The sequence below is a fragment of the Mytilus californianus genome, unplaced genomic scaffold, assembly GCF_021869535.1.
Source record: "Mytilus californianus isolate M0D057914Y unplaced genomic scaffold, xbMytCali1.0.p SCAF_11, whole genome shotgun sequence".
NCBI lineage: Eukaryota > Metazoa > Mollusca > Bivalvia > Mytilida > Mytilidae > Mytilus > Mytilus californianus.
The window spans coordinates 52,314,430-52,342,011 of NW_026262593.1; the positions used below are offsets into that span (position 1 = coordinate 52,314,430).

The 27,582-nt window shown below is 34.2% G+C and overlaps 1 protein-coding gene across 1 annotated transcript in view; it reads right to left on the bottom strand.

Annotated features, from left to right (window-relative positions):
* LOC127720303 (GMP synthase [glutamine-hydrolyzing]-like) overlaps positions 1-25,087 on the bottom strand; it is a 280,820-nt gene extending 255,733 nt beyond the window's left edge. The window contains exons 1-12 of the mRNA XM_052226870.1: positions 24,994-25,087; positions 22,354-22,443; positions 21,753-21,844; positions 20,690-20,804; positions 19,385-19,482; positions 17,160-17,263; positions 13,142-13,335; positions 9,317-9,482; positions 8,479-8,630; positions 6,243-6,303; positions 4,546-4,764; positions 2,437-2,552 (exon numbers count right to left, since the gene is read on the bottom strand). Of these exons, the coding sequence (XP_052082830.1) occupies positions 2,437-2,552; positions 4,546-4,764; positions 6,243-6,303; positions 8,479-8,630; positions 9,317-9,482; positions 13,142-13,335; positions 17,160-17,263; positions 19,385-19,482; positions 20,690-20,804; positions 21,753-21,844; positions 22,354-22,437 (1,401 nt within the window). The 5' untranslated portion in view covers positions 22,438-22,443; positions 24,994-25,087. The remainder of the gene's footprint in view (positions 1-2,436; positions 2,553-4,545; positions 4,765-6,242; positions 6,304-8,478; positions 8,631-9,316; positions 9,483-13,141; positions 13,336-17,159; positions 17,264-19,384; positions 19,483-20,689; positions 20,805-21,752; positions 21,845-22,353; positions 22,444-24,993) is intronic.
* Positions 25,088-27,582: the final 2,495 nt, after the last annotated feature.

Genomic DNA, 27,582 nt, shown 5'->3' on the forward strand with positions numbered 1-27,582 from the left:
GCAAAATAGGACTTAAGATTAACACCTTCAAAACAAAAGTAATGCGGATGAACACCACAAATAACAACCCTGTGAAGTTAAATGATAAAAACCTAGAGGATGTTGATACCTTCACTTACCTAGGAGGAATAGTAACAACGAAAGGTGGCTGTGACAATGACATGGACAACAGGTTGAAGAAAGCTAAAGGCCAATTTAGCAGGCTAAGAAAAATATGGAGATCATCGTTACTGTCATTTAAAACAAAGGTCAGGTTATTTAACAGCTTAGTCACATCAGTCCTACTATATGGATGTGAAACCTGGAAAACAACCGAACAAGACAAGAAGAAATTGAACACCTTCCAAAACAGATGTTTAAGACAGATACTGAAAATAAGATGGCCCAATACTATATCCAAAGAAAACCTCCACATAAAAGCTGGAACAAAGAAGCTAAGTGATGATATAATAGAACGGCGATGGAGATGGATTGGCCATGTACTAAGGATGGATACCAACAGAATATGCTCAGTTGCACTGACATGGAAACCTGAGGGAAAGAGGAATGTTGGACGACCCAAAACCACTTGGAGACGGACTGTAGAGACTGAAAGAACATCACTTGGATGGAACAATAGGGCTACATCAAGAACAGCAGCTAAAGACTGTGTAAAATGGAAAAAATGTATCAGGGCCTTAAATGACGACCGGCATGAAGAGGATAGGTGAGGTGAGGTGAGTTTTATCTATTTAGTGCCAATAAAAATTTTGCTCGCTCACCCCTATTTTTCTTAGCATATTTTTCTTACATATAGTTTAAAAGGCCATTTTTAAAAATTTTCTAAAAACTTAATTTTCATTGCTTTTGAAAGAAAAAGTTGCAAATGTTAAATATATGAAAAATCTAGAGAGAATCACTTCCCACCAAATTTTCAATTGATGATATCTCAAAAACAAGGACATGGATCTGTCATTTTTTTCTAAAATTTAAGTGCTGTTATCTATATACTATCAATTTATGACAGTCTTTTAAAAAGCTTGTTATTTTCAAACAGAGTAGTGAACATCCTTAAATTGAAAATTATACTGTTTCAAGTGGAATTATAGAAACTTTGTGAGTGCGCTCACATACCCCATGCCCCCACATTGTCACTTGGCAAACATAACCTCACCAGATTCCTAAGTTAAAAGACTCATAACTCCTACAAAAGTAAATTGATAAAAATGTCTTGAGGATATGCTCATCTACGTATTATGTCCTTATTATCTACAAAGTTTCATGAAATTCTGTTGTATGATTTCAAAGGAGTTGCGATGACAAACTGTTGCAGTAGTATATTTAGGCCAAATTTGTAAGTTCAAAGGTTAATAACTCCAAGAAAAAAATTGAATCATAATTTCTGGTCAATTTGCACATCTACATAGATGTCCTTATTATTTACAAAGTTTCATGAAATTATGTTCTGTGGTTTCAGAGGAGTTGCATGACAAACTGTTGCAGTAGTACATGTATATTCAGGCAAGCATTGTAAGTTCATAGGGGCATAACTCCTAGAAAAAAAATTGAATCACAATTTCCTGTCAATATACACATCTTCCTAGTGTGTCCTAACTATCTATGAAGTTTCATGAAATTCTGTTATGTGCTTTCAGGTGTAATACCACCATCGATTTTCCCCCAATAGTCTTTGTTAAATTTGCAATTTTCAAAAAATTGTGCAGAATTTATCTTTGTTTCAAATAAAGAAATACTTGGCATGAGTAAAGTTTTATCCTGTCCAGTACTATAGACAAAATTTCACATAACATTTCATTGCATATAAGAAAATAACCATCACTGGAAGTTAACCAATCAAATTTTCACCCCTCTTTTTCCTGTGTACAAGCTTTAGTAACCATCTAACCTCAAGTTTCCAAAATATTCTATAGAAACACCAAATAAAAAATAAGGGTGCTTTGAAACACCCAAGATATATGTTTATGACTCAGAAATTTTTTACTGCAATGAAATGTAGGATTAATTTCCTACAACTGTCAAATTCAAGGGAATATTTTTTTTCGACCCTTTTTCATATGCAACCGGATGTGACGTACTATGATTTGATGGTATTACACCTAAAGAGGATTTGAAATGAAAAACTGTTGCAGTAGTATATCTAGGTCAACAAAAAGGTTAAAGGGGCATAACTCCTAGAAAAAAAATTGAATCATAATTTCCTGTCAATATTCACATCTACATAGTATGTCCTTATTATCTACAAAGTTTCATGAAATTCTGTTGTGTGGTTTCAGAGGAGTTGCGATGACAAGAACAGGACTGACAGACTGACTGACTGACGGACGGATGGACAGGTCAAAAACATTATACCCTACTGAACTTTGTTCCATGGGGTATAATAAAAATGTTGTATCACACTTAATACAGTGATAGAATCTATATATACATTACACCTACTGTTTTTAATGCATTGACATAATCCACTATAAATCTGAGTAGTACACTTGTTTCTCCAAAGTCTTTACACATGTATGGATGGTCACCACAAATCACTCGAATAGCTAAACCAGGACCTAGTTACAAAAATTATGATAGTATATTTAATGAACTCTTAAAGTATTACAAATCTTAAAATGGTATCATATACATTGTACTCCATATTCACATCGAAGGCTTGTAAATCCTTACTTTTTCTTTATCGCATAATAACAATGTTCTATATTTTATTTACTTTTGTCTTATAACAATTTATGTTTGCACCAGTACTGTAGTCTAAACAGCAAAAAGATCAATAAAACTTTAAAAAGAACAAACCAAGATCTAGTTACAAATAAACAAGAGTGCAAACGCTGAAATGTCTCTGCTTCTTTACTAATCATTGATATTATGTTGATAGTTCTAAATATAAAGCTTTAAATTTACTACAACTATCACATAAACTTAACATGATCCAAGAAAATGAGGTCATGGTCATATAAACCAAACAAGAAATACATGTACACCTTACAATCATTCAATACACTAAATATAGTTGACCTATTGCTTATAGTTTCTAAGATACAGACTTAACCAAGAAAACAAAACATTGACTAATGAACCATGAAAATGAGGTCAAGGTCAGATGAACCATGCCAGGCAGACATGTACAGCTTGCAATCCTTCCATACAACAAATATAGTTGACCTATTGCTTATAGTAATAGAAAAACAGACCAAAACACAAAAACTTAACACTGAGCTATAAACCGTGAAAACGAGGTCAAGGTCAAATAAAACCAGCCAGACTGACATGTACATCATAAAATATTTCCATACACCAAATATAGTTGACCTATTGCATATAGTATTAGAAAAAAAGACCAAAACTCAAAAAATTTAACATTGACCACTGAACCATGAAAATGAGGTCAAGGTCAGAAGACACCTGCCAGCTAGACATGTACAACTTACAATCATTCCATACACCAAATATAGTAGACCTATTGCATACAGTAGAAGGAAAACAGACCAAAACACAAAAACTAAATTATAACCACTGAACCATGAAAATGAGGTCAAGGTCAGATGACACCTGCCAGTTGGACATGTACACCTTACAGTCCTTCCATACACCGAATATGCTAGACCTATTGCTTCTAGTATCTGAGATATGGACTTGACCACCAAAACTTAACCTTGTTCACTGATCCATGAAATGAGGTCGAGGTCAGGTGAAAACTGTCTGACCGGCTGAGAACCTTGCAAGGTACCAACATACCAAATATAGTTATCCTATTACTCATTTTAAGAGAGAAATTAACATTATAAAAAATCTTAACTTTTTTTTCAAGTAGTCACTGAACCATGAAAATGAAGTCATGGACAATGGACATGTGACGGACGGAAACTTCGTATCATAAGGCATCTATATACAAAGTATGGAGCATCCAGGTCTTCCACCTTCTAAAATACAAAGCTTTTAAGAAGTTAGCTAATGCTGCCGCCACCGGATCACTATCCCTATGTCGAGCTTTCTGTGACAAAAGTCGCAGGCTCTACAAAAATAAATATAGAATGTGCCCATAGGACACAGTTGATGCCTCCACTTGCATATAACACTAAAACGGTATTAAAAAGTGACGCCACCCAAATTCAAACTTGTTCTCTGTTTTGTGGTATAAGCATTGTGTATAAGTTTCATAACATTTGGTAGATTCAAACTAAAGTAAGGGAATGGAAACGAAAAATTCAGCAATTTTTATGTTTATAAAGGGGCATAATTCATGAACGGTAAAAGTGACGCCACCCAATTTTGATCATAATCTGTATTTTGTGGTAATAAGCATTGTGTATAAGTTTCATAACATTTGCTTGAGGCAAACTAAAGTTAGAGAATGAAAACCAATTTTGGGGATGTATGGACGGGACGGACAAGGGTAATACTTAATGCCCCCTCTGCTACAGCGGGGGCATAAAAATTGACTAATGATCCCTTCTCCAGTGTAAAATACCAAAATGATGATAAAAATGCAGTTCAATCTATATCTGGCTTCAAAGAAAACCTAAAAATATGTTGTTTGTGCAATACCTGGGAAAGGGTGTCTTTGAACCATCTCATCTGGCAGTCCTAAGTCTTTCCCAATCTGCCGGACCTCGTCCTTATGAAAATCTTTCAAAGGTTCAACAACTCTGCCTTTTTTTCTCAACTCCCGTACTAATTCTGTGTCGTTATGGTGTGTTTTAATAGCGTCTGCTTTCCCACTGGCTAATTCTGATGCACTTTCTATCAGGTCAGGTCGTAATGTACCTAAACATTTTGTCATAAAATGTTAATAAGAGATATCGTCACCTCTCTTTCCTGATGACCATGATTTAATAGGAAAATGTTTTATATACAGTATTCTTATTAAAAGTGTAGGAAAATATAAAATTTATTAGTACACGCTTTAGAAACAGAGAGAAAAGCAAGGCTTGCCAAGCTTTTTTCCTGTTTTGTGGCAAGTACAAATACCTTTTTTTATTTCCCTACACTGTACAAATATTATTTTTATCCTCCATTTTAACATTGAGCTTAAACATAAGTTAAATTACATCCCAACAGTTGAATTTGTTTTTCAAAGAAATAGACATGACTTAAACTTTGACTGCTATGAGGACTCCATGTTGAACTGTGACATAAACAGTATTTGAACATAACCGTTCGCTTGCAATAGAAGTAGGACACCAGGAGACTATTAAAATATATCTAGACTTGGTATGATTTAGATTTTGATTTTTGGTGTTTTTACGCCACTTTTAAGCACCGCTAATGGGCTATTTCGTAGCGGCCAGTTTTTATTGGTGGAGGAAGCTGGAGTGCCCGGAGAAAACCACTGACCTTTGATAGGAAAACTGACAATCCTAGTCAATAAAGATAGGAGTCAAGTGCACCCGCATGAGCGGGGTTCGAACTCACAACCTCAGTGTTGACTGGCTAGTGATTACAGTAGTAACTACTTAGACCACTCGGCCACCAAGGCCCCTGGGATGATTTAGAACTTGACACAAAGTATTGTTGAAAACTGTATGGTGACCTCTAGGTGTTTTGTGTGTGTTGTTGAGTTGCTGTCTCAGTGGTACATAACCCAACATCACCTTTATTCATATACACATTTCATCACAAATAACAAAATTTCTACCAAAATTGACAGCAGTACATCTCTACAAAATTCCGATATTTTTTTGAATTGTGCAAAAACAAAAATCGGTTTATAAGAGGATAAACTCAAATAACGGGGAATGTGTCCATGGGACACAGATGATGCCCCTGATTGCATATAATGTTATAAAGGGACATAACTCAAGAACGGTAAAAGTGACACTTCCCAAATTTGTACTTGATCTGAGATTTGTGGTAATAAGCATTGTGTATAATTTTCATATCATTTGGTTGAGGCAAACTAAAGTTAGAGAATGGAAACGAAAAATTCAGCAATTTTTTCATTTATAAAGGGCATAACTGTAGAACGGTAAAGTGACGCCACCAAAATTCAAATTTGATCTGTGTTTTGTGGTAATAAGCATTGTGTACAAGTTTCATAACATTTGGTTGAGGCAAACCAAAGTAAGAGATTGGAAACCAATTTTGGGACGTACATACGGACAAGGGTACAACTTAATGCCCCCTCCCCTATGGTGGGGGCATAAAAATAATCAGCATTAAAGTATTATTAATGAAGCTGCTAAAAAACTTGTCTATAAAACTAAAATATCCCTTGAAAACCTTTAAAAGAAATCAAATCTTACCTTGACCTAAATAAACATCTTCTGTCTTGAGATTTAGTTCTTCTACAAAATCATTTGCTACCTGTAAATATAACAAACTTTTTTTTTTTATTTTACCAAAATACTGTGGATTCATTATTCTTCGTGGAATACCTAATTTTGAGAACTTCTTCGGAAAAGCTATACCACAAATTTAAATGTTCAACAAAACAAAAATTGATTATGAAAACAAATCAAGGTAATAAACATATACTGTGGATTCATCTATTTTCGTGGGTACCAATTTTCATGGATTGAGGAAAAATTACATTTTCGTGGATATTTGATTTCGTGGTTTTGGCAAAGTCTGCATACATTCCTATAGAAGATTTGTAATTCGTTGAACATTTGAATTCGTGGTTCTTGGGTAACCACGAAATCCACGAAAATTGGTATCCAACGAATAATAATGAATCCACAATACGAGGGAATCACACAAACTCAAAAGGATTAAAACCAGATGTGTCGACAGGGTAAGCGTCTCGCCATGCAAATCCACACTCAGTCATAATGTCCTAATCAGAATGGGACACATTTAAAAAATAAAAGAAGAATGTGTCTGAGGACAAGAATGTCCCTGCTCAAGCTTCAAACCTACGAAAATGGAATGGAGTGACAGAAAGACAGAAAAACGGATGGTCAAGGGTAACACTTAAAAACCCTGTCGCCTACGGCGGGGGCATAATTACAGATTAGGACAACTATTCTTGTCCCTAAAGAAAGCATATTGCTAGTGAGTTGAGACAGACATATCGTATCGATCAATAAATTCTTGATGGTGATTGTAAAACTTGTCAATTTCAGTTGTTTTTCCTCAGGACTCTGTTGGAGCAGTTTTTGTGTAAGAAGCACAACCCTGCTAATGAAGTCTGTATAGTGTAAACATTCTGGTTTTTCTTAACAAAAAACAAAGGCTACGAAAAAATAATAGCACCTCACCTTGTAAAGGAACTATGACCCTTGGTGTGCTATTAATACTAAAATTTGCATCAAAGTCAATTTGCTAATTGCTATTTAGAAATTTAATTCAATCACATGCATGGATAAAATTTACTGTTTAGAAAGTTACCAAATATGAAATTTAGTAAACAAGAATTTTCTCTAAAAGTGACATTTTTCATCTAACAACCTTTCTAAATTAAATTGCTCAGTCTTTAGTTTTTTCTGTAGTGTTCTGTGGATTTGTTCATCCTTTCATCATTTTTTCCTTTTTTTGCCATGCCGTTATCAAGTTTTTCTACGGCTTAAGTGCCAGTCTTTGAAAGAATCAGGAAATTTAGAAAAAAATCAAAACATGGCTGAAAAAAAAACACCGACCTAACAACCCTATTTTGAAGGTACCCTCATCCTGAGATACAAATGGTAGGACTTTTGTTTCTGCATGTCTGGTAATTCGAGAAATATCCAGATAAATTTTGGTTAGAATGATAGCAAATTATGGAGTTATCTCCCCTTAGTTGTTATTTTCTGGTGCATTTCAACAAATTATATCATGAATTACTAGTTAATGTAAAGTTGAGCGGGTTTTTGTTTGTCATGTTTTCACCACTGCCTGATTCTTAGGCAGATTGGCACTTAAAGAATGTCCAATTATCATCTTCCACTTCTTTTTTTAAAACTACTTCGGACTAACAACATCAATTTAAAGAGTAAAATGCATTCCATACACTTCTACTGTCAACTTTTGCTGAATAAAATTTGTATGTTTACAATTAAATAAAAATTTACAGAGGATATAGTAAAATTTTAAACTATCTAAAAGAAAGATGTCAGACCAAAAAAAAGTTGGATTGTACAACAATTTCAGTCAATATGCAGGTGCAGGGCAATAGTCAATCAATTTCTTTATTTAGTGTAGATGATTTTTTAAGCATGACATTCAGTTTGATATTTAAATTGATATTTACATGAGAGGTCAGTCAATATTAAAATTTTGGTCATGACCAATGGTCATTTACCATGTTTACCATGACTGGCAAGTATTTCACTTCAAATAATTATAAGTAATAAGAATCTGCAATTTTTAATTTTGAGTCAATCAAAATTAAAATTTTGTTGATGGCCAATGGTCATTTACCATGACTGACCAAGTACTTTGGTTTCCATTAAGCAATATGAATCTGAAAATTTTAAAAGCCATTCAAAATTAAAATTTCGGTCATGATCATTATCCATGACTGGCAAGTACTTCACTTTCCATTAAGTTATCCAAACTGACCTTCATAAAAGTATCCCCAATAATATTTCTTTTTTCCTCAGGATTTTCTGTTGTGTTTAGTGTACTTGTTTTCCGTTTCCGTGACGTTCCATCTGACTGCGTAACAGGTACTGCTGTACTTCCAGTATAGAAGGTGTGAGCAGAACGGATAACTGAAATAATTTAAAAGCGTAACCATGGTAACCATTATATACATGTTTTTTTTTTATTGAATGCTTCTTTTTGTATTTTTATTTGGGTGTAAAAGCTTTGACCAAAGCACATTTTGTAAGAAGTGAGAGGGATCAACCCTTTTACAACCTTATAAAATTACAAAAAGAAGTTGTTATATATATATAAAATTATTATAATTCGTATAATAACATTTTTATGCTAAAGCCATTAAATTACAAGTTAAAACAAGCCTTTCGTTTGCTTTTCTATAGATATAAGAAGATGTGGTATGAGTGCCAATGAGACAACTCTCCATCCAAGTCAAAATTTATAAAAGTAAACCATTATAGGTCACAGTACGGTCTTCAACACGGAGCCTTGGCTCACACCGAACAGTAAGCTATAAAAGGCCCCAAAAATGCATTGTATTAATGATGTCACAGAGATATCCATGTTATGTTATTAATGTACTGTAAAAAAATAAAGTTTCGCTAATTTCCTGAAAAAGATAAAAAATTGCAAAAATATGCTCTTTCATAAATTTACTTTTTAAAGAAGATAACCATCATAGACAAGAAAAAAACGTGAAATAAAAACCTTGCACACAAGTATGACCCTAGAAATCGAGTTGTATTAACTTGGCAAAACTAGAATACTTTACAATAAATAAAATGGGTTTTTATACCTTTAACATCAAGACCTATATCTCTCAAGGACACTTCCACATGATTACTCTCATTCTTTCTCATAAAACCATTGTCTATATGTACTGCTATCACTTGGTCATCCTTCAGAGCTTTGTGTAGTAAAGCTGCACAGACAGTCGAATCAACTCCACCACTCAGTAACATCTGGAAGACACAAAATATAGAATCGTAAATTAAAATCAGGGAATGCCTAAACACATAATTAACAGCTGGTGATGATACATAGCCTGACTCTTTTCTGTCTTTCAATAACCTTCTTCGGGGCCTCGGTGGCCAAGTGGTCTAAGTAGTTACTACTGTAATCACTAGCCAGTCGACACTGGGGTTGTGAGTTCGAACCCCGCTCGTGCGGGTGCACTCGACTCCAATCTTAATTGACTAGGATTGTCAGTTTTCCTATCGAAGGTCGGTGGTTTTCTCCGGGCACTCCGGCTTCCTCCACCAATAAAAACTGGCCGCCACGAAATAGCACAAAAGCGGTGCTTAAAAGTGGCGTTAAAACACCAAAAAAAAAAAAAAAAAAAAAAATAACCTTCTTCAGAGGTAGAATAATATATTAATAGAACTAAAGGAACCAGCATTGAAGCTTTTATGTTTAGAGACCTCTTATGTCAGTTTTCTCTCTATCACTCACAAAATAAAGAATCATTTGTAAAATAACTCGACAGTAATATTTGAAAGAAAGAAAATGATTTATTTTCTAGCGAAAAGTTTATTATGATCAAAACATATAGAAGGCTTAAGCTTATAATTGGACTCCTTTATCTCAAAAATTGACAATAAATTTTAATCTTTAACAATACAATTATTGGTTGCATTTCAAACCTACTAAACATTGCTAAATATAGACCTTTACGAAAATGTAAATATGAAGTTAATTTTGATGATGCAATTTGACTGCAATGTCATTCATTCAAGTGAGGTCAAATGTGAAAAATTGCCCAATTAAGCAGGATAAAATTACAGTTAAACTGACATAGACCAGATCAAGAGTCTAACGCACCTAGCACGAGCAAGGTTTGAACTCACAACCTCAGTGTTGACAGGCTAGTGATGACGATGAATCTGTTATACCACCCAGTCACCAAGACTCAAATTCACATAGAAGAACATACTGATATGGTCATATTTATAAATTAACTGCTTACAAAACTTTGATTTGTTCGAAATACTCATGCTTTTCTACCCCAGGAATATATTGCCAAAGCTGTATTTGGATAAAAATTTTGGAATTTTAGTTCCTCAATGCTATTCAATTTCATTCTTTATTTCATTATTTGGCCTTTTTAACTTTTTTGATTCGAGCAGCACTGATGAGTCTTTTGTAGACAAATAAAATTGAGAATGGAAATGGGTAATGTGTCAAAGAGACAACAACCCGACCACAGAACAGACAACAGCAGAAGGCCACCAACAGGTCTTCAATGCAGCGAGAAATTCCCTCACCCGGAGGCGTCCTTCAGCTGGCCCCTAAACAAATATATATACTAGTTCAGTGATAATGAACGCCATACTAAACTCCAAATTGTACACAAGAAACTAAAATTAACAAGAAATGATTGTAACAGGATGCTGTTACGAAGTCTCCCAAACGAAGCTCCCATAATTCGTAATTCCCAGGGTCGCCTGACATTGGGCAACGTCCAGTGAAAATTGGTTTGGTCCAGTAAAGTTATATGCATAAGTGATGCCTGGGGACTAACCTTGTATATTATTCAAATCATCTTGGCATGACAAACCAGAATATATATGGTTTAGGGGTGGGGATCTCGACCATTTACAAGATACTAGAACATTGGGGGTGGGGGGAACCCCTGGGGACTGACCCTATACGTCATTCAAATATTCGATACATGACGAACAGGAATATATATGGTTTAGGGGTGGGGATCTCAACCATTTACAAGATATAAGAACATTGGGGGTGGGGGGGAACCCCTGGGGACTGACCGTAAACGTCATTCAAATGTTTGAGACATTACAAATAGGAATTTATATGGTTTAGGGGTGGGGATCTCAACCATTTACAAGATATTAGAACTTTCTCAAATGGCAGGGGGTCGGGATGACCCCTGGGGACTAACCCTGTATATCATTCAAACCATCTTTGCATGACAAACCAGAATATATATGGTTTAGGGGTGGGGATCTCAACCATTTACAAGATACTAGAACATTGGGGGTGGGGGGAACCCCTGGGGACTGACCCTATACGTCATTCAAATATTCGATACATGACGAACAGGAATATATATGGTTTAGGGGTGGGGATCTCAACCATTTACAAGATATAAGAACATTGGGGGTGGGGGGGAACCCCTGGGGACTGACCGTAAACGTCATTCAAATGTTCGAGACATTACAAATAGGAATATATATGGTTTAGGGGTGGGGATCTCAACCATTTACAAGATATTAGAACTTTCTCAAATGGCAGGGGGTCGGGATGACCCCTGGGGACTAACCCTGTATATCATTCAAACCATCTTTGCATGACAAACCAGAATATATATGGTTTAGGGGTGGGGATCTTGACCACTTACAAGATATTAGAACTTTCTCAAATGGCAGGGGGTGGGGGTGACCCCTGGGGACTAACCCTGTATTTCATTTGATGTGCTTTATCATGACAAACCAGAATATATATGGTTTAGGGGTGGGGATCCCGACCATTTACAAGATATTAGAACTTTCTCAAATGGCAGGGGGTCGGGATGACCCCTGGGGACTAACCCTGTATATCATTCAAACCATCTTAGCACGACAAACCAGAATATATATGGTTTAGGGGTGGGGATCTTGACCACTTACAAGATATTAGAACTTTCTTAAATGGCAGGGGGTGGGGGTGACCCCTGGGGACTAACCCTGTATTTCATTTGATGTGCTTTATCATGACAAACCAGAATATATATGGTTTAGGGGTGGGGATCTCGACCATTTACAAGATATTAGAACTTTCTGAAATGGCAGGGGGTCGGGATGACCCCTGGGGACTAACCCTGTTTATCAATCAAACCATCTAAGCATGACAAACAAGAATATATATGGTTTAGGGGTGGGGATCTTGACCACTTAGAAGATATTAGAACTTTCTTAAATGGCATGGGGTGGGGGTGACCCCTGGGGACTAACCCTGTATTACATTTGATGTGCTTTATCATGACAAACCAGAATATATATGGTTTAGGGGTGGGGATCTCGACCATTTACAAGATATTAGAACTTTCTCAAATGGCAGGGGGTCGGGATGACCCCTGGGGACTAACCCTGTATTTCATTTAATGGGCTTTATCATTTAGAACATTTTCAATTAAAAAGATTGTGTCTATCACAAACGGTTTTCAATTTATAATCATTTGAAAATTTTAAAAAATAAAATCCCATAGGGTTCTATAGTAAAACCCTCTTTTCTTTTTGCCCCTCAAAGTACCCCTTTATAAACCCCATTGCACAAACAAAACCCTGATTGCACCACTAGACATGTTAGTCTAACATATTGTGAAACCCTAAGTTAATCTGACAAGCGGTTTTGGAGAACGGGTGCGGACAAGTTCAAATTTAAAAGCGGCGGAAGAAGAAGAAGAATAATAATAATAATAAGAACTGAGCAAAAACAATAAGTCTTCCCAAACTTCGTTTGGGAGACTTAAAAATAATACAAGACTAACAAAGGCTAGAGGCTCCTGACTTGGGACAGGCGCAAAAATGCGGCGGGGTTAAACATGTTTATGAGATCTCAACCCTCCCCATCTGGCGTACAATATTCTGGTATCATTGATGAGTTTACTGTTAACACTTACTAAAACTTTATGATCCCCAGCGGTTTCTCTGATGTATTTTACACAACTTTCTTCCCGAGATACCATGGTGTACCTTCCTTCACACTTGGCTACGTTATATAAGAAATTTTTAATCATCTGTCTTCCATTGTCTGTTAGATCTACTTCTGGATGAAACTGTACACCATATAAATTCATTTTCTCATTGGCTATCCCTATTGAAAACATTTTCAGGATAAATAGAAATTCTGGATTGAATATTATGATATTTCAGTAACATCTTAAAAATTCAATAAAATTGAGAATGGAAATGGGGAATATGTCAAAGAGACAACAACCTGACCAAAGTGCAGATAACAGCCGAAGGCCACCAATGGGTCTTCAAAGCAGCTAGAAAATCTTGCACCCAGAGGTGGTCCTCAGCTGGCCCCTAAATAAAATTTTGTACTAGTTCAGTGAAAATGGACGTCACACTAAACTCCAAAACATATAAAGGAACTAAAATTAAAAAAACATACAAGACTAACAAAGGCAAGAGGCTTCTGACTTGGGACAGGTGCAAAAATGCAGCTTGTTTAAACATGTTTTGTGAGATTTCAACCCTCCACCTATACCTCTAGCCAATGTAGAATAAAGAAACACATAGCAATACGCACAGTAAAACTCAGTTTAATGGAAGTCCGAGTCCGATGTCAGAATAGGTAACAAAAGAAACTAAGCAAAATGACAATGATACATAAATTAACAAAGGACTACTAGCAGTTACTGACATGCCAGCTCCAGACCTCAATTAAACTGATTGAAAGATGTCTTCATCATATGAAAATCAGGTACAATCCCTCCCGTTAGGGGTTTAGCATCATACCATCATAAAATATATGAGAAGAACATAACCCGTATCATGCCAACAACTGGTTTTAGAATAAATGTGTTTATTTCCAATGCAAAGACCCTATGAGTGAATCAATATTAATACCAAAATATGCAATCCTTAATGACCTGACAACAGTATCCTAACTATATCCCTTCCGAATAAGTCTGTTTAAAGGTTTGGTTAGCTTTTGAGGTGAATGCCGACATTTTTGTGCTTTGTAAAGAATATTACCATAAAATATTGGATGTGAAATACCTGAACGTATAAGATGTCTGCATCAAGGGTCCGGAAACGGTCATATTTGCCAGTCATGTCCTAAGATGAAACTATTTGTCCTAAACGAGTAATTGGGATTTAGGACAAGTTTTATTTTTTTACAGAAGTAATTTCGGTCATTTCATTGACTCAATGTTTGAAATCGGATTTCTTAATCGCCATTTTGCACTTGTGATCACTTGTTTTTGTTTATAATCCCTTTCCTGTAATAAAACTGCCACTACAGTAGTTTGATAATCCTGAGGGCCCTCCTAATATCTATGTCAATGCCTCCGGGAAACATTGGCTAATGATCGCTAATCACTTTTTACCTGTGGTTTTAATTCACACCTGACAGTGATCACAAGCTCAGAATAATATCTTTAAAACATTAAAGTTCCCTGACAGTGTATTCATTATTTATTTACTTTTCATCAAAGACAGTCATCAATTCTGATTTAAAAATTAAATCTAAATTAACGTAGAAAAAAGTATTTTTTCATGAGTAACACATGTGCTTTATTTACTATGTAATACGCATGCGTGAAATTGTCTTCAGCAAATTTACTATTTAATCGTAAAATGCAAATTGATTTCATGCTTAATTAAACGAGTGCAACTATTATCTGTTATATTCAAACACGTTTAAAGGTAATAAAATAAAAAAGCCATAAAAAGCCGGTGATTTCCTGTTAGTTTGATAAACAAAACAAATCCCGGAAATGAATCCGGAAATATTCGTACTTTAAAATATCGCAAACTTCCGGTTTTAACTTTTGTCATATCGAAAGAAACGTAAGCAATGTCTGAGAATATAACCATTTTGAGTCATTAAAATCATTTCAATTTTAGACTGTTGCCTTCCCTAAACTGTCCTTCATGGTAATGGTAAGATATTTACTTAGTAAATGCGATGAAACAGCAATACAAGTTCGTTATGTTCGTTGATGCTATGAATATAGTCAAGTTGATATCGACAATTTGAAAAGGGGCACCAACTTTTCAAACATCTCAAAATGACCGAAATTGTCTGCAAAAATTTCCGGATCCTTGGTCTGCATGTTGATATATATTTACAAAATCAACTCATTCACTATATATTGCACACATTGTCTTACTAAGCATACTCCCCTAGGCATTCAAAGTATAGTAAGTAAGTGTCAGTCAGGGGTTCAAATTAGCAGTGGTCTGAGGTCTGTGACAATCAATTTTCAGTTTCGGAGCTTCCCACTGGTAGTTAGTTACCCCTGACGGACTTTTGTATTTTGCAGGTTAAAAAAATTCCAAAAGCATTTTGAATAAATTCAATAATAAAATTGAGAATGGAAATGGGGAATGTGTCAAAGAGACAACAACCCGAGCATAGAACAGACAACAGCAGAAGGTCACCAACAGGTCTTCAATGCAGCGAGAAATTCCCGCACCCGGAGGCGTCCTTCAGCTGGCCCCTAAACAAATATATATACTAGTTCAGTGATAATGAACGCCATACTAAACTCCAAATTGTACACAAGAAACTAAAATTAAAAATAATACAAGACTAACAAAGACTAGAGGCTCCTGACTTGGGACAGGCGCAAAAATGCGGCGGGGTTAAACATGTTTATGAGATCTCAACCCTCCCCCTATACCTCTAGCCAATGTAGAAAAGTAAAAGCATAACAATACGCACATTAAAATTCAGTTCAAGAGAAGTCCAATCTGATGTCAGAAGATGTAACCAAAGAAAATAAACAAAATGACAATGATACATAAATAACAACAAACTACTAGCAGTTAACTGACATGCCAGCTCCAGACTTCAATTAAACTGATTGAAAGATTATGTCTTCATCATATGAATATCAGGAACAATCCTTCCCGTTAGGGGTTTAGTATCATACCATCATAACATATATGAGAAGAACATAACCCGTGTCATGCCAACAACTGGTTTTTAAATAAATGTGTTTAGTTCCGATGCAAAGACCCTATAAGTGAATCAATATTAACTTCAATAAGTCTAGTATTAAAATAAACTTAAAATATGTAACTTAACTGAAAAGAAATTTGTGTGTTTGCTTTTTAAATTCTTCACAATTGATGTGTAGTCACATGACGGGTCGTTGAACTAGATACTGGGAAACTCCAGACTTTATCATTCAAACATAAGTAAATAATGGTATGAGTCTTTTTCAATTTGGGTTGACCTCTTCCAAATGAAAACTTGATGAAACGGTGATACAGAGGGGGTGACTGATGAAACACAGCCCAAAAGACAGGATCTGACTAAAGACCAATAATATGGCAAGGAAAAGCATGAACGTAAATTTTTGCCCCACTGGAAGGTTAACTGTCCTTGGTAAGATTTTGATGAGTGAACTGGTTTAAAGTTGTGCAAGTATTGTGGCAAATATCCCACACACAGTGAAAGGGAAAGAGCCCTGGTTCATGGGACAAAAAAACTTAAAACCTTGACCCGATTAAAAATCATGAAACTACCTCCCAGCATCTATCAGTTTTGAATGAAGAAGAACTTCAAATAACCATATAATGACAATGAATCACTTTTATCATCATTTTTCTTCCTTCATAGTAACAATACCAGATGCTTTGATTTATTTGAGACTGAATTAAAGATAACCAGTTTATGAACTTTATCTACTTTTTGTTTATGTTACAAAATTATATTTTAACTGAGTGAAATGCATTATTTATTTAAGGAATGACTGTAATATATTTCCTGTTTATGAAGACATAACATCAAAAATGTGGTGCACACTGAATAACCGAAGTAGCGGTTTATTCAAAAGTGTGCACCACACTTTTGAGATTATTTTGAATAGACAGAAAATATATTACAGTCATTCCTAAAAGTTGTAAATATGAAAAGCCTTTTGTCCATAGATTTATAATACCATGGAACCATACCTGCTACAATATCCCCAGAACTTGCAATCGATTTGAATCCTTTAGCTACTTGGTCAATACTGTCACCATGTGTAAGTAAGACTGACTGTTGCTTGTTCAGACCCCTGAAAATAAATTAAGCATATAAATAATTTACAGATACCGTAATTCAGAAATTATTGCGTGCATTTATTATTGCAATTTTTCAAGAACGAACAAAAATGTGAGTTTTAATTATTGCGATTTTAGTAAAAGCTTGTGTACAGATATACATAACAGATATCAGAATGCGAGTTTTTATTTTTGCGATACTCAAGGAGTCGCATTATTCGCATTAATAAAAACCCTGCAATAATCTCCGAATTTACAGTATAAAAATTAATGATTGACAGTTTAACACCACTTTCAGCACCATTGGATGTCATTGTGGTCAATTTTTATTTGTGGAGGAAGCTGGAGTGCCGAAGAGACATTCTGATCAACCGGACTTTGGCAGGAATACTAGCAATCCTAGTCAGTTAAGATGGGAACCTGCAACATGCAGGGTTCAAACTTACAACCTCAGTGTTGACAAGCTTGTGATTGCTGTAAATGAACTACATTGACCTCTCATCCACCAAGCCTTCCTTTTAATATACAATTTAAAAGATTGTCGGTAATTTTAATTGTTAATACAGTAAAATATAAATGTTACAAAACAGGGTTGATATTCTAATACTATGATTTCATTTATTTTCGTGGGTATCAATTTTCGTGGATTGAAGAAAAGTTGTATTTTCGTGGATATTTGATTTCGTTGTTTTTCCAAAATTCATTCAACATTTAAATTCATGGTTCACCTTTTCCCACAAAATCCATGAAAATTTGTATCCAACGAATAACAATGAATCCACAGTAATAATTCTCTAAATGACTCAAACTATAATTCAATTTTAAAGTTAGCACACACAATGTATCAAGAAGCATTCTTTCATTTTTAAGGTGGTACCAAACACCTTGACTAAAATTAATTTGGCTTGTTTAATTTTCATAAAATTTTGACAAATTATTTTACTTTGACCCTTTGACAAAAATATAAAAATTTCAAAAAACTTGAACCACACACTTTATAGGAAAAATTTCATTGGATATACAGCAGTTTGACAAACACTTATTTTGATCATTGAGAAGCTTAACAATAGAACATGATTAAAACGTTCAGCTGATTTTTACAGAGTTATCTCCCTGTAGTGTTATGTTCCACCTTAAGCAATGTTTTGATTATGTATTTATTTTTTAAACATGCTAAAGATAACCAAATATTAATTAGCATGGGAAGAACAATTTAGCAAGTGATAACTCACCCATCATGATTAATAAGATTTATATAATTCTGTCACAAGCCCAGAGAAAAACCACTTAAAATTGCAAACAAGCTTTTATTCTGTGATTGTTTTTCTATCCCATCATTAATCAGTAGATGAAAGCTTGACCACAAGGAAAGAATTTCGATTGGCTAATTATCGATGATCCTCATTGTCTCTCTTGGAAAAAGTGCGAAATTGGGAACTAGCAAATTTTCATAAATTCTTGTTTTAGGGCTATTTTCAGGACCATGATCATGGTATCAGGACAAAGGGTCAAAATCATGTAGTACATGTCTAAATGGTGAAAGTTGGCAGGTATGTATTACTGTAAATTCAGAAATTATTGTGAGGTTTTTATAAATGCGAATAATGCGACTGGATGATCACATTTATAAGAACTCGCATTCTGATATCAAATACTATCTGTTTTTCAGCAGATTTTCCTGAAATCACAATGATTAATCACACATGTTTGTCCTCTCCTAAAAAATCTCAATAATGAATGCACCCAATAATTTCTGAATTGACAGTACTTGAAATTCAAACATCAATGAAAAGGGAGATAATTTGAAGATTTTCACTCATGGTATTCATGTCTCTATAAAGGGATTATATGAAGATTTCCAAATAAAAAAAAAACTATTTATAGGCTCTTCTGATTTTTTGTAGAGTTAAAAAGAAGGTTAATATATACATGTAAAAAGAAACCATACATTGAAGAATGACCATTTTCAATATTTGATCAAAGTTTTATACTGAAAACCAGCATCTAGCTGGACATGTCTATCAACTACAAAACTGGTCCTACATGTATATAACTATTTCGTATTTACATTTTTCACCATGAGTATCAATGTAATTCTTGCCACTGGAAATTCAAACAATAACAAGATATCTTACTTAAACAAACTACATTTAGTATCTACGGTGATTGTGAACTGGCCATCTTCCCTGGCCTCTTTCTTTTTCACAGTACCATTAAATTCTTTGTTTAACATCTGAAAAATATCAATGTCATAATTAATGCAATCTCATTAAAATCTGATGTTCTAATTCGCTACACTCCCCTAACGTGAGGGGAGTGTAGCGTATCAGAACATCGGATTTTAATGAGATTGATAATTAATGATAACATATGTACATGTATCAAAAACTAAACAATCTAATTCATGCAACTCCCTCAGTATTAAAATCCATCACATATTTCATATATATAATGTTTTTCATATAAGACGTATTTTTATGTTTTGCATTTCTTTAGTTTAACAATATTTCATAGATCAAAGAACTATTAATAGGAACACCACACTTTTAAGATGTCTATGGATTCCATATCTATAATTACCTGCATCCCATAACAAATACCCAGGACTGGAAGTCCACACCTGAATATGTCTGTAATAAGTATCTTTAATAGGAGCACCACACTTCGATCACATATCTATTATTACCTGCAACCCATAACAAATACCCAGGACTGGAAGTCCACACCTGAATATGTCTGTAATAAGTATCCTTAAAAGGAGCACCACACTTCGATCACATATCTATAATTACCTACAACCCATAACAAATACCAAGGACTGGAAGTCCACACCTGAATATGTCTGTAATAAGTATCCTTAATAGGAGCACCACACTTGGATCACATATCTATAATTACCTGCATCCCATAACATATACCCAGGACTGGTAGTCCACACCTGAATATGTCTGTGATAAGTATCCTTAATAGGAGTACCACACTTGGATCACATATCTTTAATTACCTGCATCCCATAACATATACCCAGGACTGGAAGTTCACACCTGAATATGTCTGTGATAAGTATCCTAAATAGGAGCACCACACTTGGATCACATATCTATAATTACCTGCATCCCATAACATATACCCAGGACTGGAAGTCCACACCTGAATATGTCTGTAATAAGTATCCTTAATAGGAGCACCACACTTGGATCACATATCTATAATTACCTGCATCCCATAACATATACCAAGGACTGGTAGTCCACACCTGAATATGTCTGTAATAAGTATCCTTAATAGGAGCACCACACTTGGATCACATATCTATAATTACCTGCAAAAAGTCCTGCATCCAATAACATACACCCAAGACTGGAAGTCCACACCTGAATATGTCTGTAATAATTATCCTTAATAGGAGCACCACACTTGGATCACATATCTATAATTACCTGCATCCCATAACATATACCCAGGACTGGTAGTCCACACCTGAATATGTCTGGATCATATCTTGGAGCATCTTCTGCATATACAGAACTAGGGCCACCTGATATTATAATAGCTCTGAAAGTAGACATTCAAGATAGGTTTATCAGCACTGCCAAAAAGTAACTGTAGCATTTTAAAAAATTTTAATATTGAATAACTCAAAGACATGTCTTGGTGGCTTTGCAGTCTAATAAACAAGAGTCTCATAAGATTCTGAATTGCTCATCTGCCAAAAATATGTGATTTTTATATTTATTTTTTCACCTTTTTTGCAATCAGTTATTTTTGCTCGGAACTTAATTACCTGATAATAATTGGCTTTGTGACAAACTAATGTCATTCATTTTTTTTCAAATTGACAACCAAATCTCTGTTTCCACTTGAACTCTAGGAACACAAGAAAAAAATGGCCTTGGTTCAGCAAGTAAAATGATTAAAATACTAATAAAGAACACAAAACATATCAAATGGTTTTTCTAAAGCATCTTTCTTTTTTTCATATTTTAATTATGTGTCCTTTCTTGTATTCTTAATATGTAATAATAATAGTTAGGAAAATGAAGAAAAAAACCTTTTTCACTATATTATTTTTATTTTGGTTAATTGGCATAACTTTATTCAACATTTGGAGTACACATGTACATATACCTTTTAATTAAAATGAATTTATTGTAGAAATTCCAAGATGCACTGTGTTCTACCATATCTACATATCTGTGGCAGAGTGGTTTAAGTAGTTCATCTACAGTGATCATTAGCCAATGCAAGTCAACACTGAGGTTGTGAGTTGGAACCCTGCTCTTGACAGGCGCGTTTGACTCTGATCTTAATTTGCCTGCATTCATAAACCTATTGGTGTAGGTTCATGTATGGTCCTCATCTGTCATGTCCTTTGAATCAGTTTTCCTTGAATTAATTGCAGAAGTTTAATTTTTGCGTTTCAACTCTTACAGCGAAAATATAGCGATAATAAAACTACAACAAAAAATTTCCGTTTACAGTACACATTATAACTATAATTACCTGTATCCCTTTTCCTTGATTGTAAAAGCTGGTGTATCTAAAGGCAGAACATCTGATTCTATATTCTGTTCTCTCACTCGTCTATCTATAACCTAAAAAACAAAAAGTGTCAAACTACACATAATGTTTTGTGAGGTCTCTCATCTATCATATAAAATCATTTACTTTGTTAACAGATATATTCATTACAAATGTACAAACTAACAAACTAAGATTCTTACTTTAATAAAATATATGTGCATGAAATGAATTTGTTTTATCCTGTAATCAACCAACAAGAGTACAAAAAACAGGTGCACAAATAAATTTTTGCTTTATTCATGTTATTTGTACTTGTACAAATAAAGTAATAAAGTAAAGTCTCCTGTTAATCTGCTTCTAATTATTTGTGTTTATACCCAACATGCCCAAAATCAAAATAAACAGACACACAGGAGTAATGCTGTATAGTGGTCAAGTTGCTAATTGTTTTGGTACTGAGAGTTAAAATGCTGTACAGTGATCATACTGCTAATAGTCTTGGTACTGACAGGATTAATGCTGTATAGTGATCAAGCTGCTAATACTCTTGGTACTGACATTGATAAGTTTCTGTTCTCACCTTTCCATACTGTGCTCCTGCATCTAGAATGACAACTTTGTCTCGATTTTCTGTCTCTCCATTAACACTGGCAGATCCATTCATTGCACTCTAACAAAATATAGATTATAAAAATGAACTTCTTAATATTAAACATGTACAGGTTTTTTGGGATGTCCTTTTTGGTTTTATTGTATTGTTGCTGGAACTCCCTTTTTGTTTGACAACTGACAACTAATGCTTTTGTATGGGGACATATGGTTGGAACCCCCGTTTTTATGATGTGCATGTGTAGAAACCCCCTCTTTAAAAATGGCTGGATACATGTCTGATTACTAAAGGCCTTCCAATGAATAAACGACAGTGCCCTAATAAACAAATATTTTATATGAAAATTCCTGATCTGATTAAAACACTATCATAACTATGTTGGAAAGGGTGTCACCATCCCATCAAAATTTTATGAGTTGATGCTGCAATGGAAGAGAACATTCCCTGTTACATATTTATTCTTTTCTAGAACTTTGAGAATTCAAGGCAGTTTATCAAAATTCATGGTATGACCCCACTTCTTTGGTGTCAAGATAATGAAAATCCAGTATTTTAAGGTAGATTCACTGTATATCGCCATCTTGGATTGTACAATAGCAGTACATAATCGGTCTAGTTCTTTGTCTAAATCTGCAAATTTTGAGACAGATTTGCAATTCATGTGCAAGACTGTTTATTTGTATAAAGTAAAATAAGTGATTTATTGCATTATTCAAAATGCTTAAACAAATATCAAATATTTGTGTTTGTAGAATCAATTTTTCAACTTGCCCATTTAAGGGGAGATAACTCTTATAGTAAAAGTTTTATTCTGAAATGATAGGGAAATTTTCCCTTTTTTACTTGTACATGTAGCAAGAAAACAAGTTCGCTGACACCATTAATTCTTCTTATTTTCTTAAAGCATATTATAAAACCTATCTTCTCATATTTTATTTCAGAATTCTATCTCATACATTTCTTTTTATTCTCAAAAATGTGTTTTTTCATGAACAATCTATGCAAATTTATGCAATTTTGCAGGACTTGTAGCTTAACAAATAGCACGGTGACCCACATTTATTATTATATTTTTCAAAAAAAGCATAGTAAAATCATTATTTTGCCAAAGTATAAGAAAATTCTATCTGAGGAAATATATACCGATAATCCACCATAAACATGATAAACTGGACTGTAAATCAATGCCTCAAGCTTGGTAAAAAAGTACAAACAGTTATCAATGATGATGAATGACTGGAAAACATCTAATTTGCAAATTAAATGCATCTTCAGGACAAGAACATGTTAAAGTAATTTTAATATGAACCCAGCCTTGTACTAGAGTGTCATACTGAACTGTACTTATAACATTCTAGATCACATCATGACAAGATAACAGTCTAAAGGAAGACATGTAACCCTACTGGGATGATTTTTTTTCTACTCAACATGCTCAAGAGTCGACCAGTCTTTGACTTCACTTACTACATGTACTAACTATGCCATGCTAAGCTGCGAGCAAGCCCACTTCCATGAGACCCCAGCTGTTGAGGTTTTAAGCTCGGAATGGTGAAGTATTGCATGATGTGCAGAGTTATTAATACTGTGCAATTACTGGATTCTGGTCATTGTCAGTCTGTATCAGATGTGTACTCAAGTTTGTCCAACTGGCATGATTGGTACATGTAGATCTTCATATGTAAGATGACCGCACATGTGTATTATCTATTTAGACACAAGACTTGAATTGGATGGAATATCTATGCAGAGTTTAATGTGTGATTTAAAGACCATTTGAGGAATGTTTTAACATGTTTAATGAACTGATAATTTTATCATGTCTTCTTCTTCTTCTTTCCTCTATATCTTCCTCCAATAGTTGGAGTACACCAACCTTACTGAATTAAGGTTGGTTAATCCTTATAAAAATTATTAAGTGAATACCTAACTATTTAAAAATAACATTATGTACAGTTAAATCCCTGCAAAGATACTAATAATAACTTCTATGTACATTAAAAATGGGTCACAGTTTAAATATCAAAACCATGACAAAGGCTGAAATGGTCAAGTCAAGGAATTTTGTTCATCTGTTAAGTCAATTCATTTTGTAGACTTACATCAAATGAAAGGACTGCAAGACAGACAAATAATACTGGCCAGCATGTATCCTCGTCTCATGGATTTTCATGCTATTAAGGATGCATTGTGACATCACAATTTCAATTCATAAAGCATGCATAGTACAAATTCATATGACATACGAAAACATATGATCTGACCATAAATGTAAAAAGCATCATTGACATTGTCATTGTGACATTGATCTACACAAAAGAATGTTTACAATTCCATTGATGGAATATAAGATGTATGCTTTCTGAATCTGCCATTTCAGGCAACAGCATGCTATGCCACTACTCAAACTTTCTTTCTTAATTTGTGCGTTACTGTTAACTGGTTAACCATGTGACTATAACATGTGTACATGTAAGGGTTTGTTTCATCTTTCATTTTAGTCAGAAGGCGCATATTATTTTGTGCCATATGTCTTTGTAGAATTTGATTTTAATACAGTGTATCTATTTTGACTGATTATGTTTTTCAATCACATAAACCCAAAAATACCTTATGATCGACCAATATTTCTGGCAGGACGAAATTAGGTGCAGCAATCGTGTTTTTGTAAATTCGCGGAAAAAAAGAACGTCATAAAAGTCTAATTGCATCACCGTACTCGCAACCAAACATACTTTCCTTATAAAAAGGATGGTTGATTACAAACATTGCGAAATCAAAATCTTTTAAGAATGACTAAAATAAGATATATCTTAATTATAGATTAGACAATATAAAAAAAAATGTACGCGTTACTTACTAAATGATGTACTGTAACAGTTCTAAAGGTTCCTACCGTGACCGAAGATCAGTTACCCACCGTCAATTTACCGTTAGCTCACTAGTCCTGCCTTTTTTTTTACTCAAAACTGCTGTCCTGTCTTATCAAGTTTTTAAATTCCATCCTAACCATCCTAACCCCCCCCCCCCCCCCCCATAAAAATCAAATGGTAGCTCCCTTATTTGGATTCACCGCATACAAACATTTGAACATAAGCACATATTAACATACTTCACGGAGTATAAAAACATAAATCCTGTAACAAATAAAACAAAGAATGCAGCATGCAAATAAATTTAAGTTATAAAACAGCACAACTTTAAGCAAATAAAAGCTAGAACTTGTATAAAGCACTTAATCCGTCTCAGGCTATAAAAAGATGATAGTTAATAAAAAAAAATGCATTAAATCTGGTCATTTAAAACAATATAAAGTAAAACTATCCATTTTTTTTTTAATTACTAAAGAGTAAAAACATTATATTGCAATGCAATCTGGTTATAAAACATAATATACGTGAACATTTATCAAATAAACCTACATGCAAGCATAGAAAAAACAGCCAGAAGAAGGACTAAATTGGCTAGACTTATGAAATGTATGAAGGTGTATTTCTCCCCTATTTTACATACCTTACGAATGCTGTGGTAAAGAAAACAAATCGGTTTCTCTCAAAAGAACTTAAAAAGGTTTTTAATTTTAAATATGATCCTCGTCAATACAGTTTAGATTTCAAGTGACATTATATATAATTGATCAGTTCAGATTTAGCCAAATGGAGAAAAAGCTTCAGAATTTATGGACAGATTGAATATATGTTTGGTTCATTTGACCTGGGACACAGTATAACTATTATCAGATTTTTAGTCAAAGCTCATTTATCCATACTATGAATTTCATGCAAAATTCGATACAGTGCCGTGACCCGCATTTCGTTGTGTTTACGAGCATTTAAAAGTCCGCGTCTATGGTATCAATTAGAGCTATTTTCCTAATGCTTGTAGTTTAAAGATTTGGTTGGCTGCTTGCTTTGTTAGTATAAATGTTTGTTCAAGTATTGTAATTAAGATTGACATCTGCACTCAATAGAAAGGCGGAGCTTCAGCTTGTATACATTATACTTAACATCCAATAACATTTACAAGACTTAGTATAACATGTATAATGTATACAAGCTGAAGCCCCGCCTTTCTATTGATTGCAGATGTCAATCTGAATTACAATGCTTTAGCGAACATTTATACAAACAAACCAAGCAAGCCAACCAAACTTTTGAACTTCATTAGGAAAATATGCTAAACCTACCTTTTGATTACCATTTATGTGTTTAACTTATAAGAATATTTCCAAACGGAGTTCATCCGTTAAAAAATATCAGGAAATCTGTGACTGCGAATTTATGACGATCATTGGTACTCATAAGACTAGTATAGTACTAATCTACATTGTAAATCTAAGTGTTAATTAAATAGAACACTGCTTGAACGCTTTTTTGTAACACTTTTTGAGCGTGTAATGGTGTTCCAAATGTTTACACTAGTGTTCATCAATTGAATGTGTGGTGTTCAGTTTTTAATGCCTTTGTGTTTCATTTTTGAACACTTGATGTTAGAGTTCTTAACACTTAGTGTTCAACGATTTAACGTGTCCGAATGTTCAAAATCTTAATACGTCGACGCGTTTAACAGCCATGTAACACTTTTTGAACACATAGAACATGTTTAAAGCCAAAGTGTTAAAATTCAGAACACCAGACGTTAACTTTCAGAACAGTTGACATAAGTGTTCAAAGTGATGGTGTTCAAATGTGGAACATGTTCTATTTTCAAGCGTACATAATTTTCCATAAGTACTCAACTAAAATAAACTGTTATAAAAACTATATTCAATCAGGCAAAATATAACAATAAAACATATTTTAACAAGTAATTCTTTATGTAATCAAATGAGCATATTATATGTAAGAAAAGTACACCAGATACCTTATGATATCACAAGTAACAGTCAGTGAAATCACATACATAATGTTTTTAAACTGACTTAAATATATATCACAAATAATGATTTTCCCCTACATGACTAGATAGTTGCAACATCATTTGTATCATAACCAAAAAAGCATGTCAATGTGATAATTAGATAGTTTATGATATAGGTATTTGTCACAATGAAAGTTTAAAAGTTTGCAAATTCCAACAGTTCTTGTACGATCACATACAATGTACGCTCCACTTTTCAGTGCATCTTTACTTAAAGCTATCAACTGGGTAGCATTTTATGTGTTGTTATCAACTTCCAATGTCAAAATCCTCCACAAC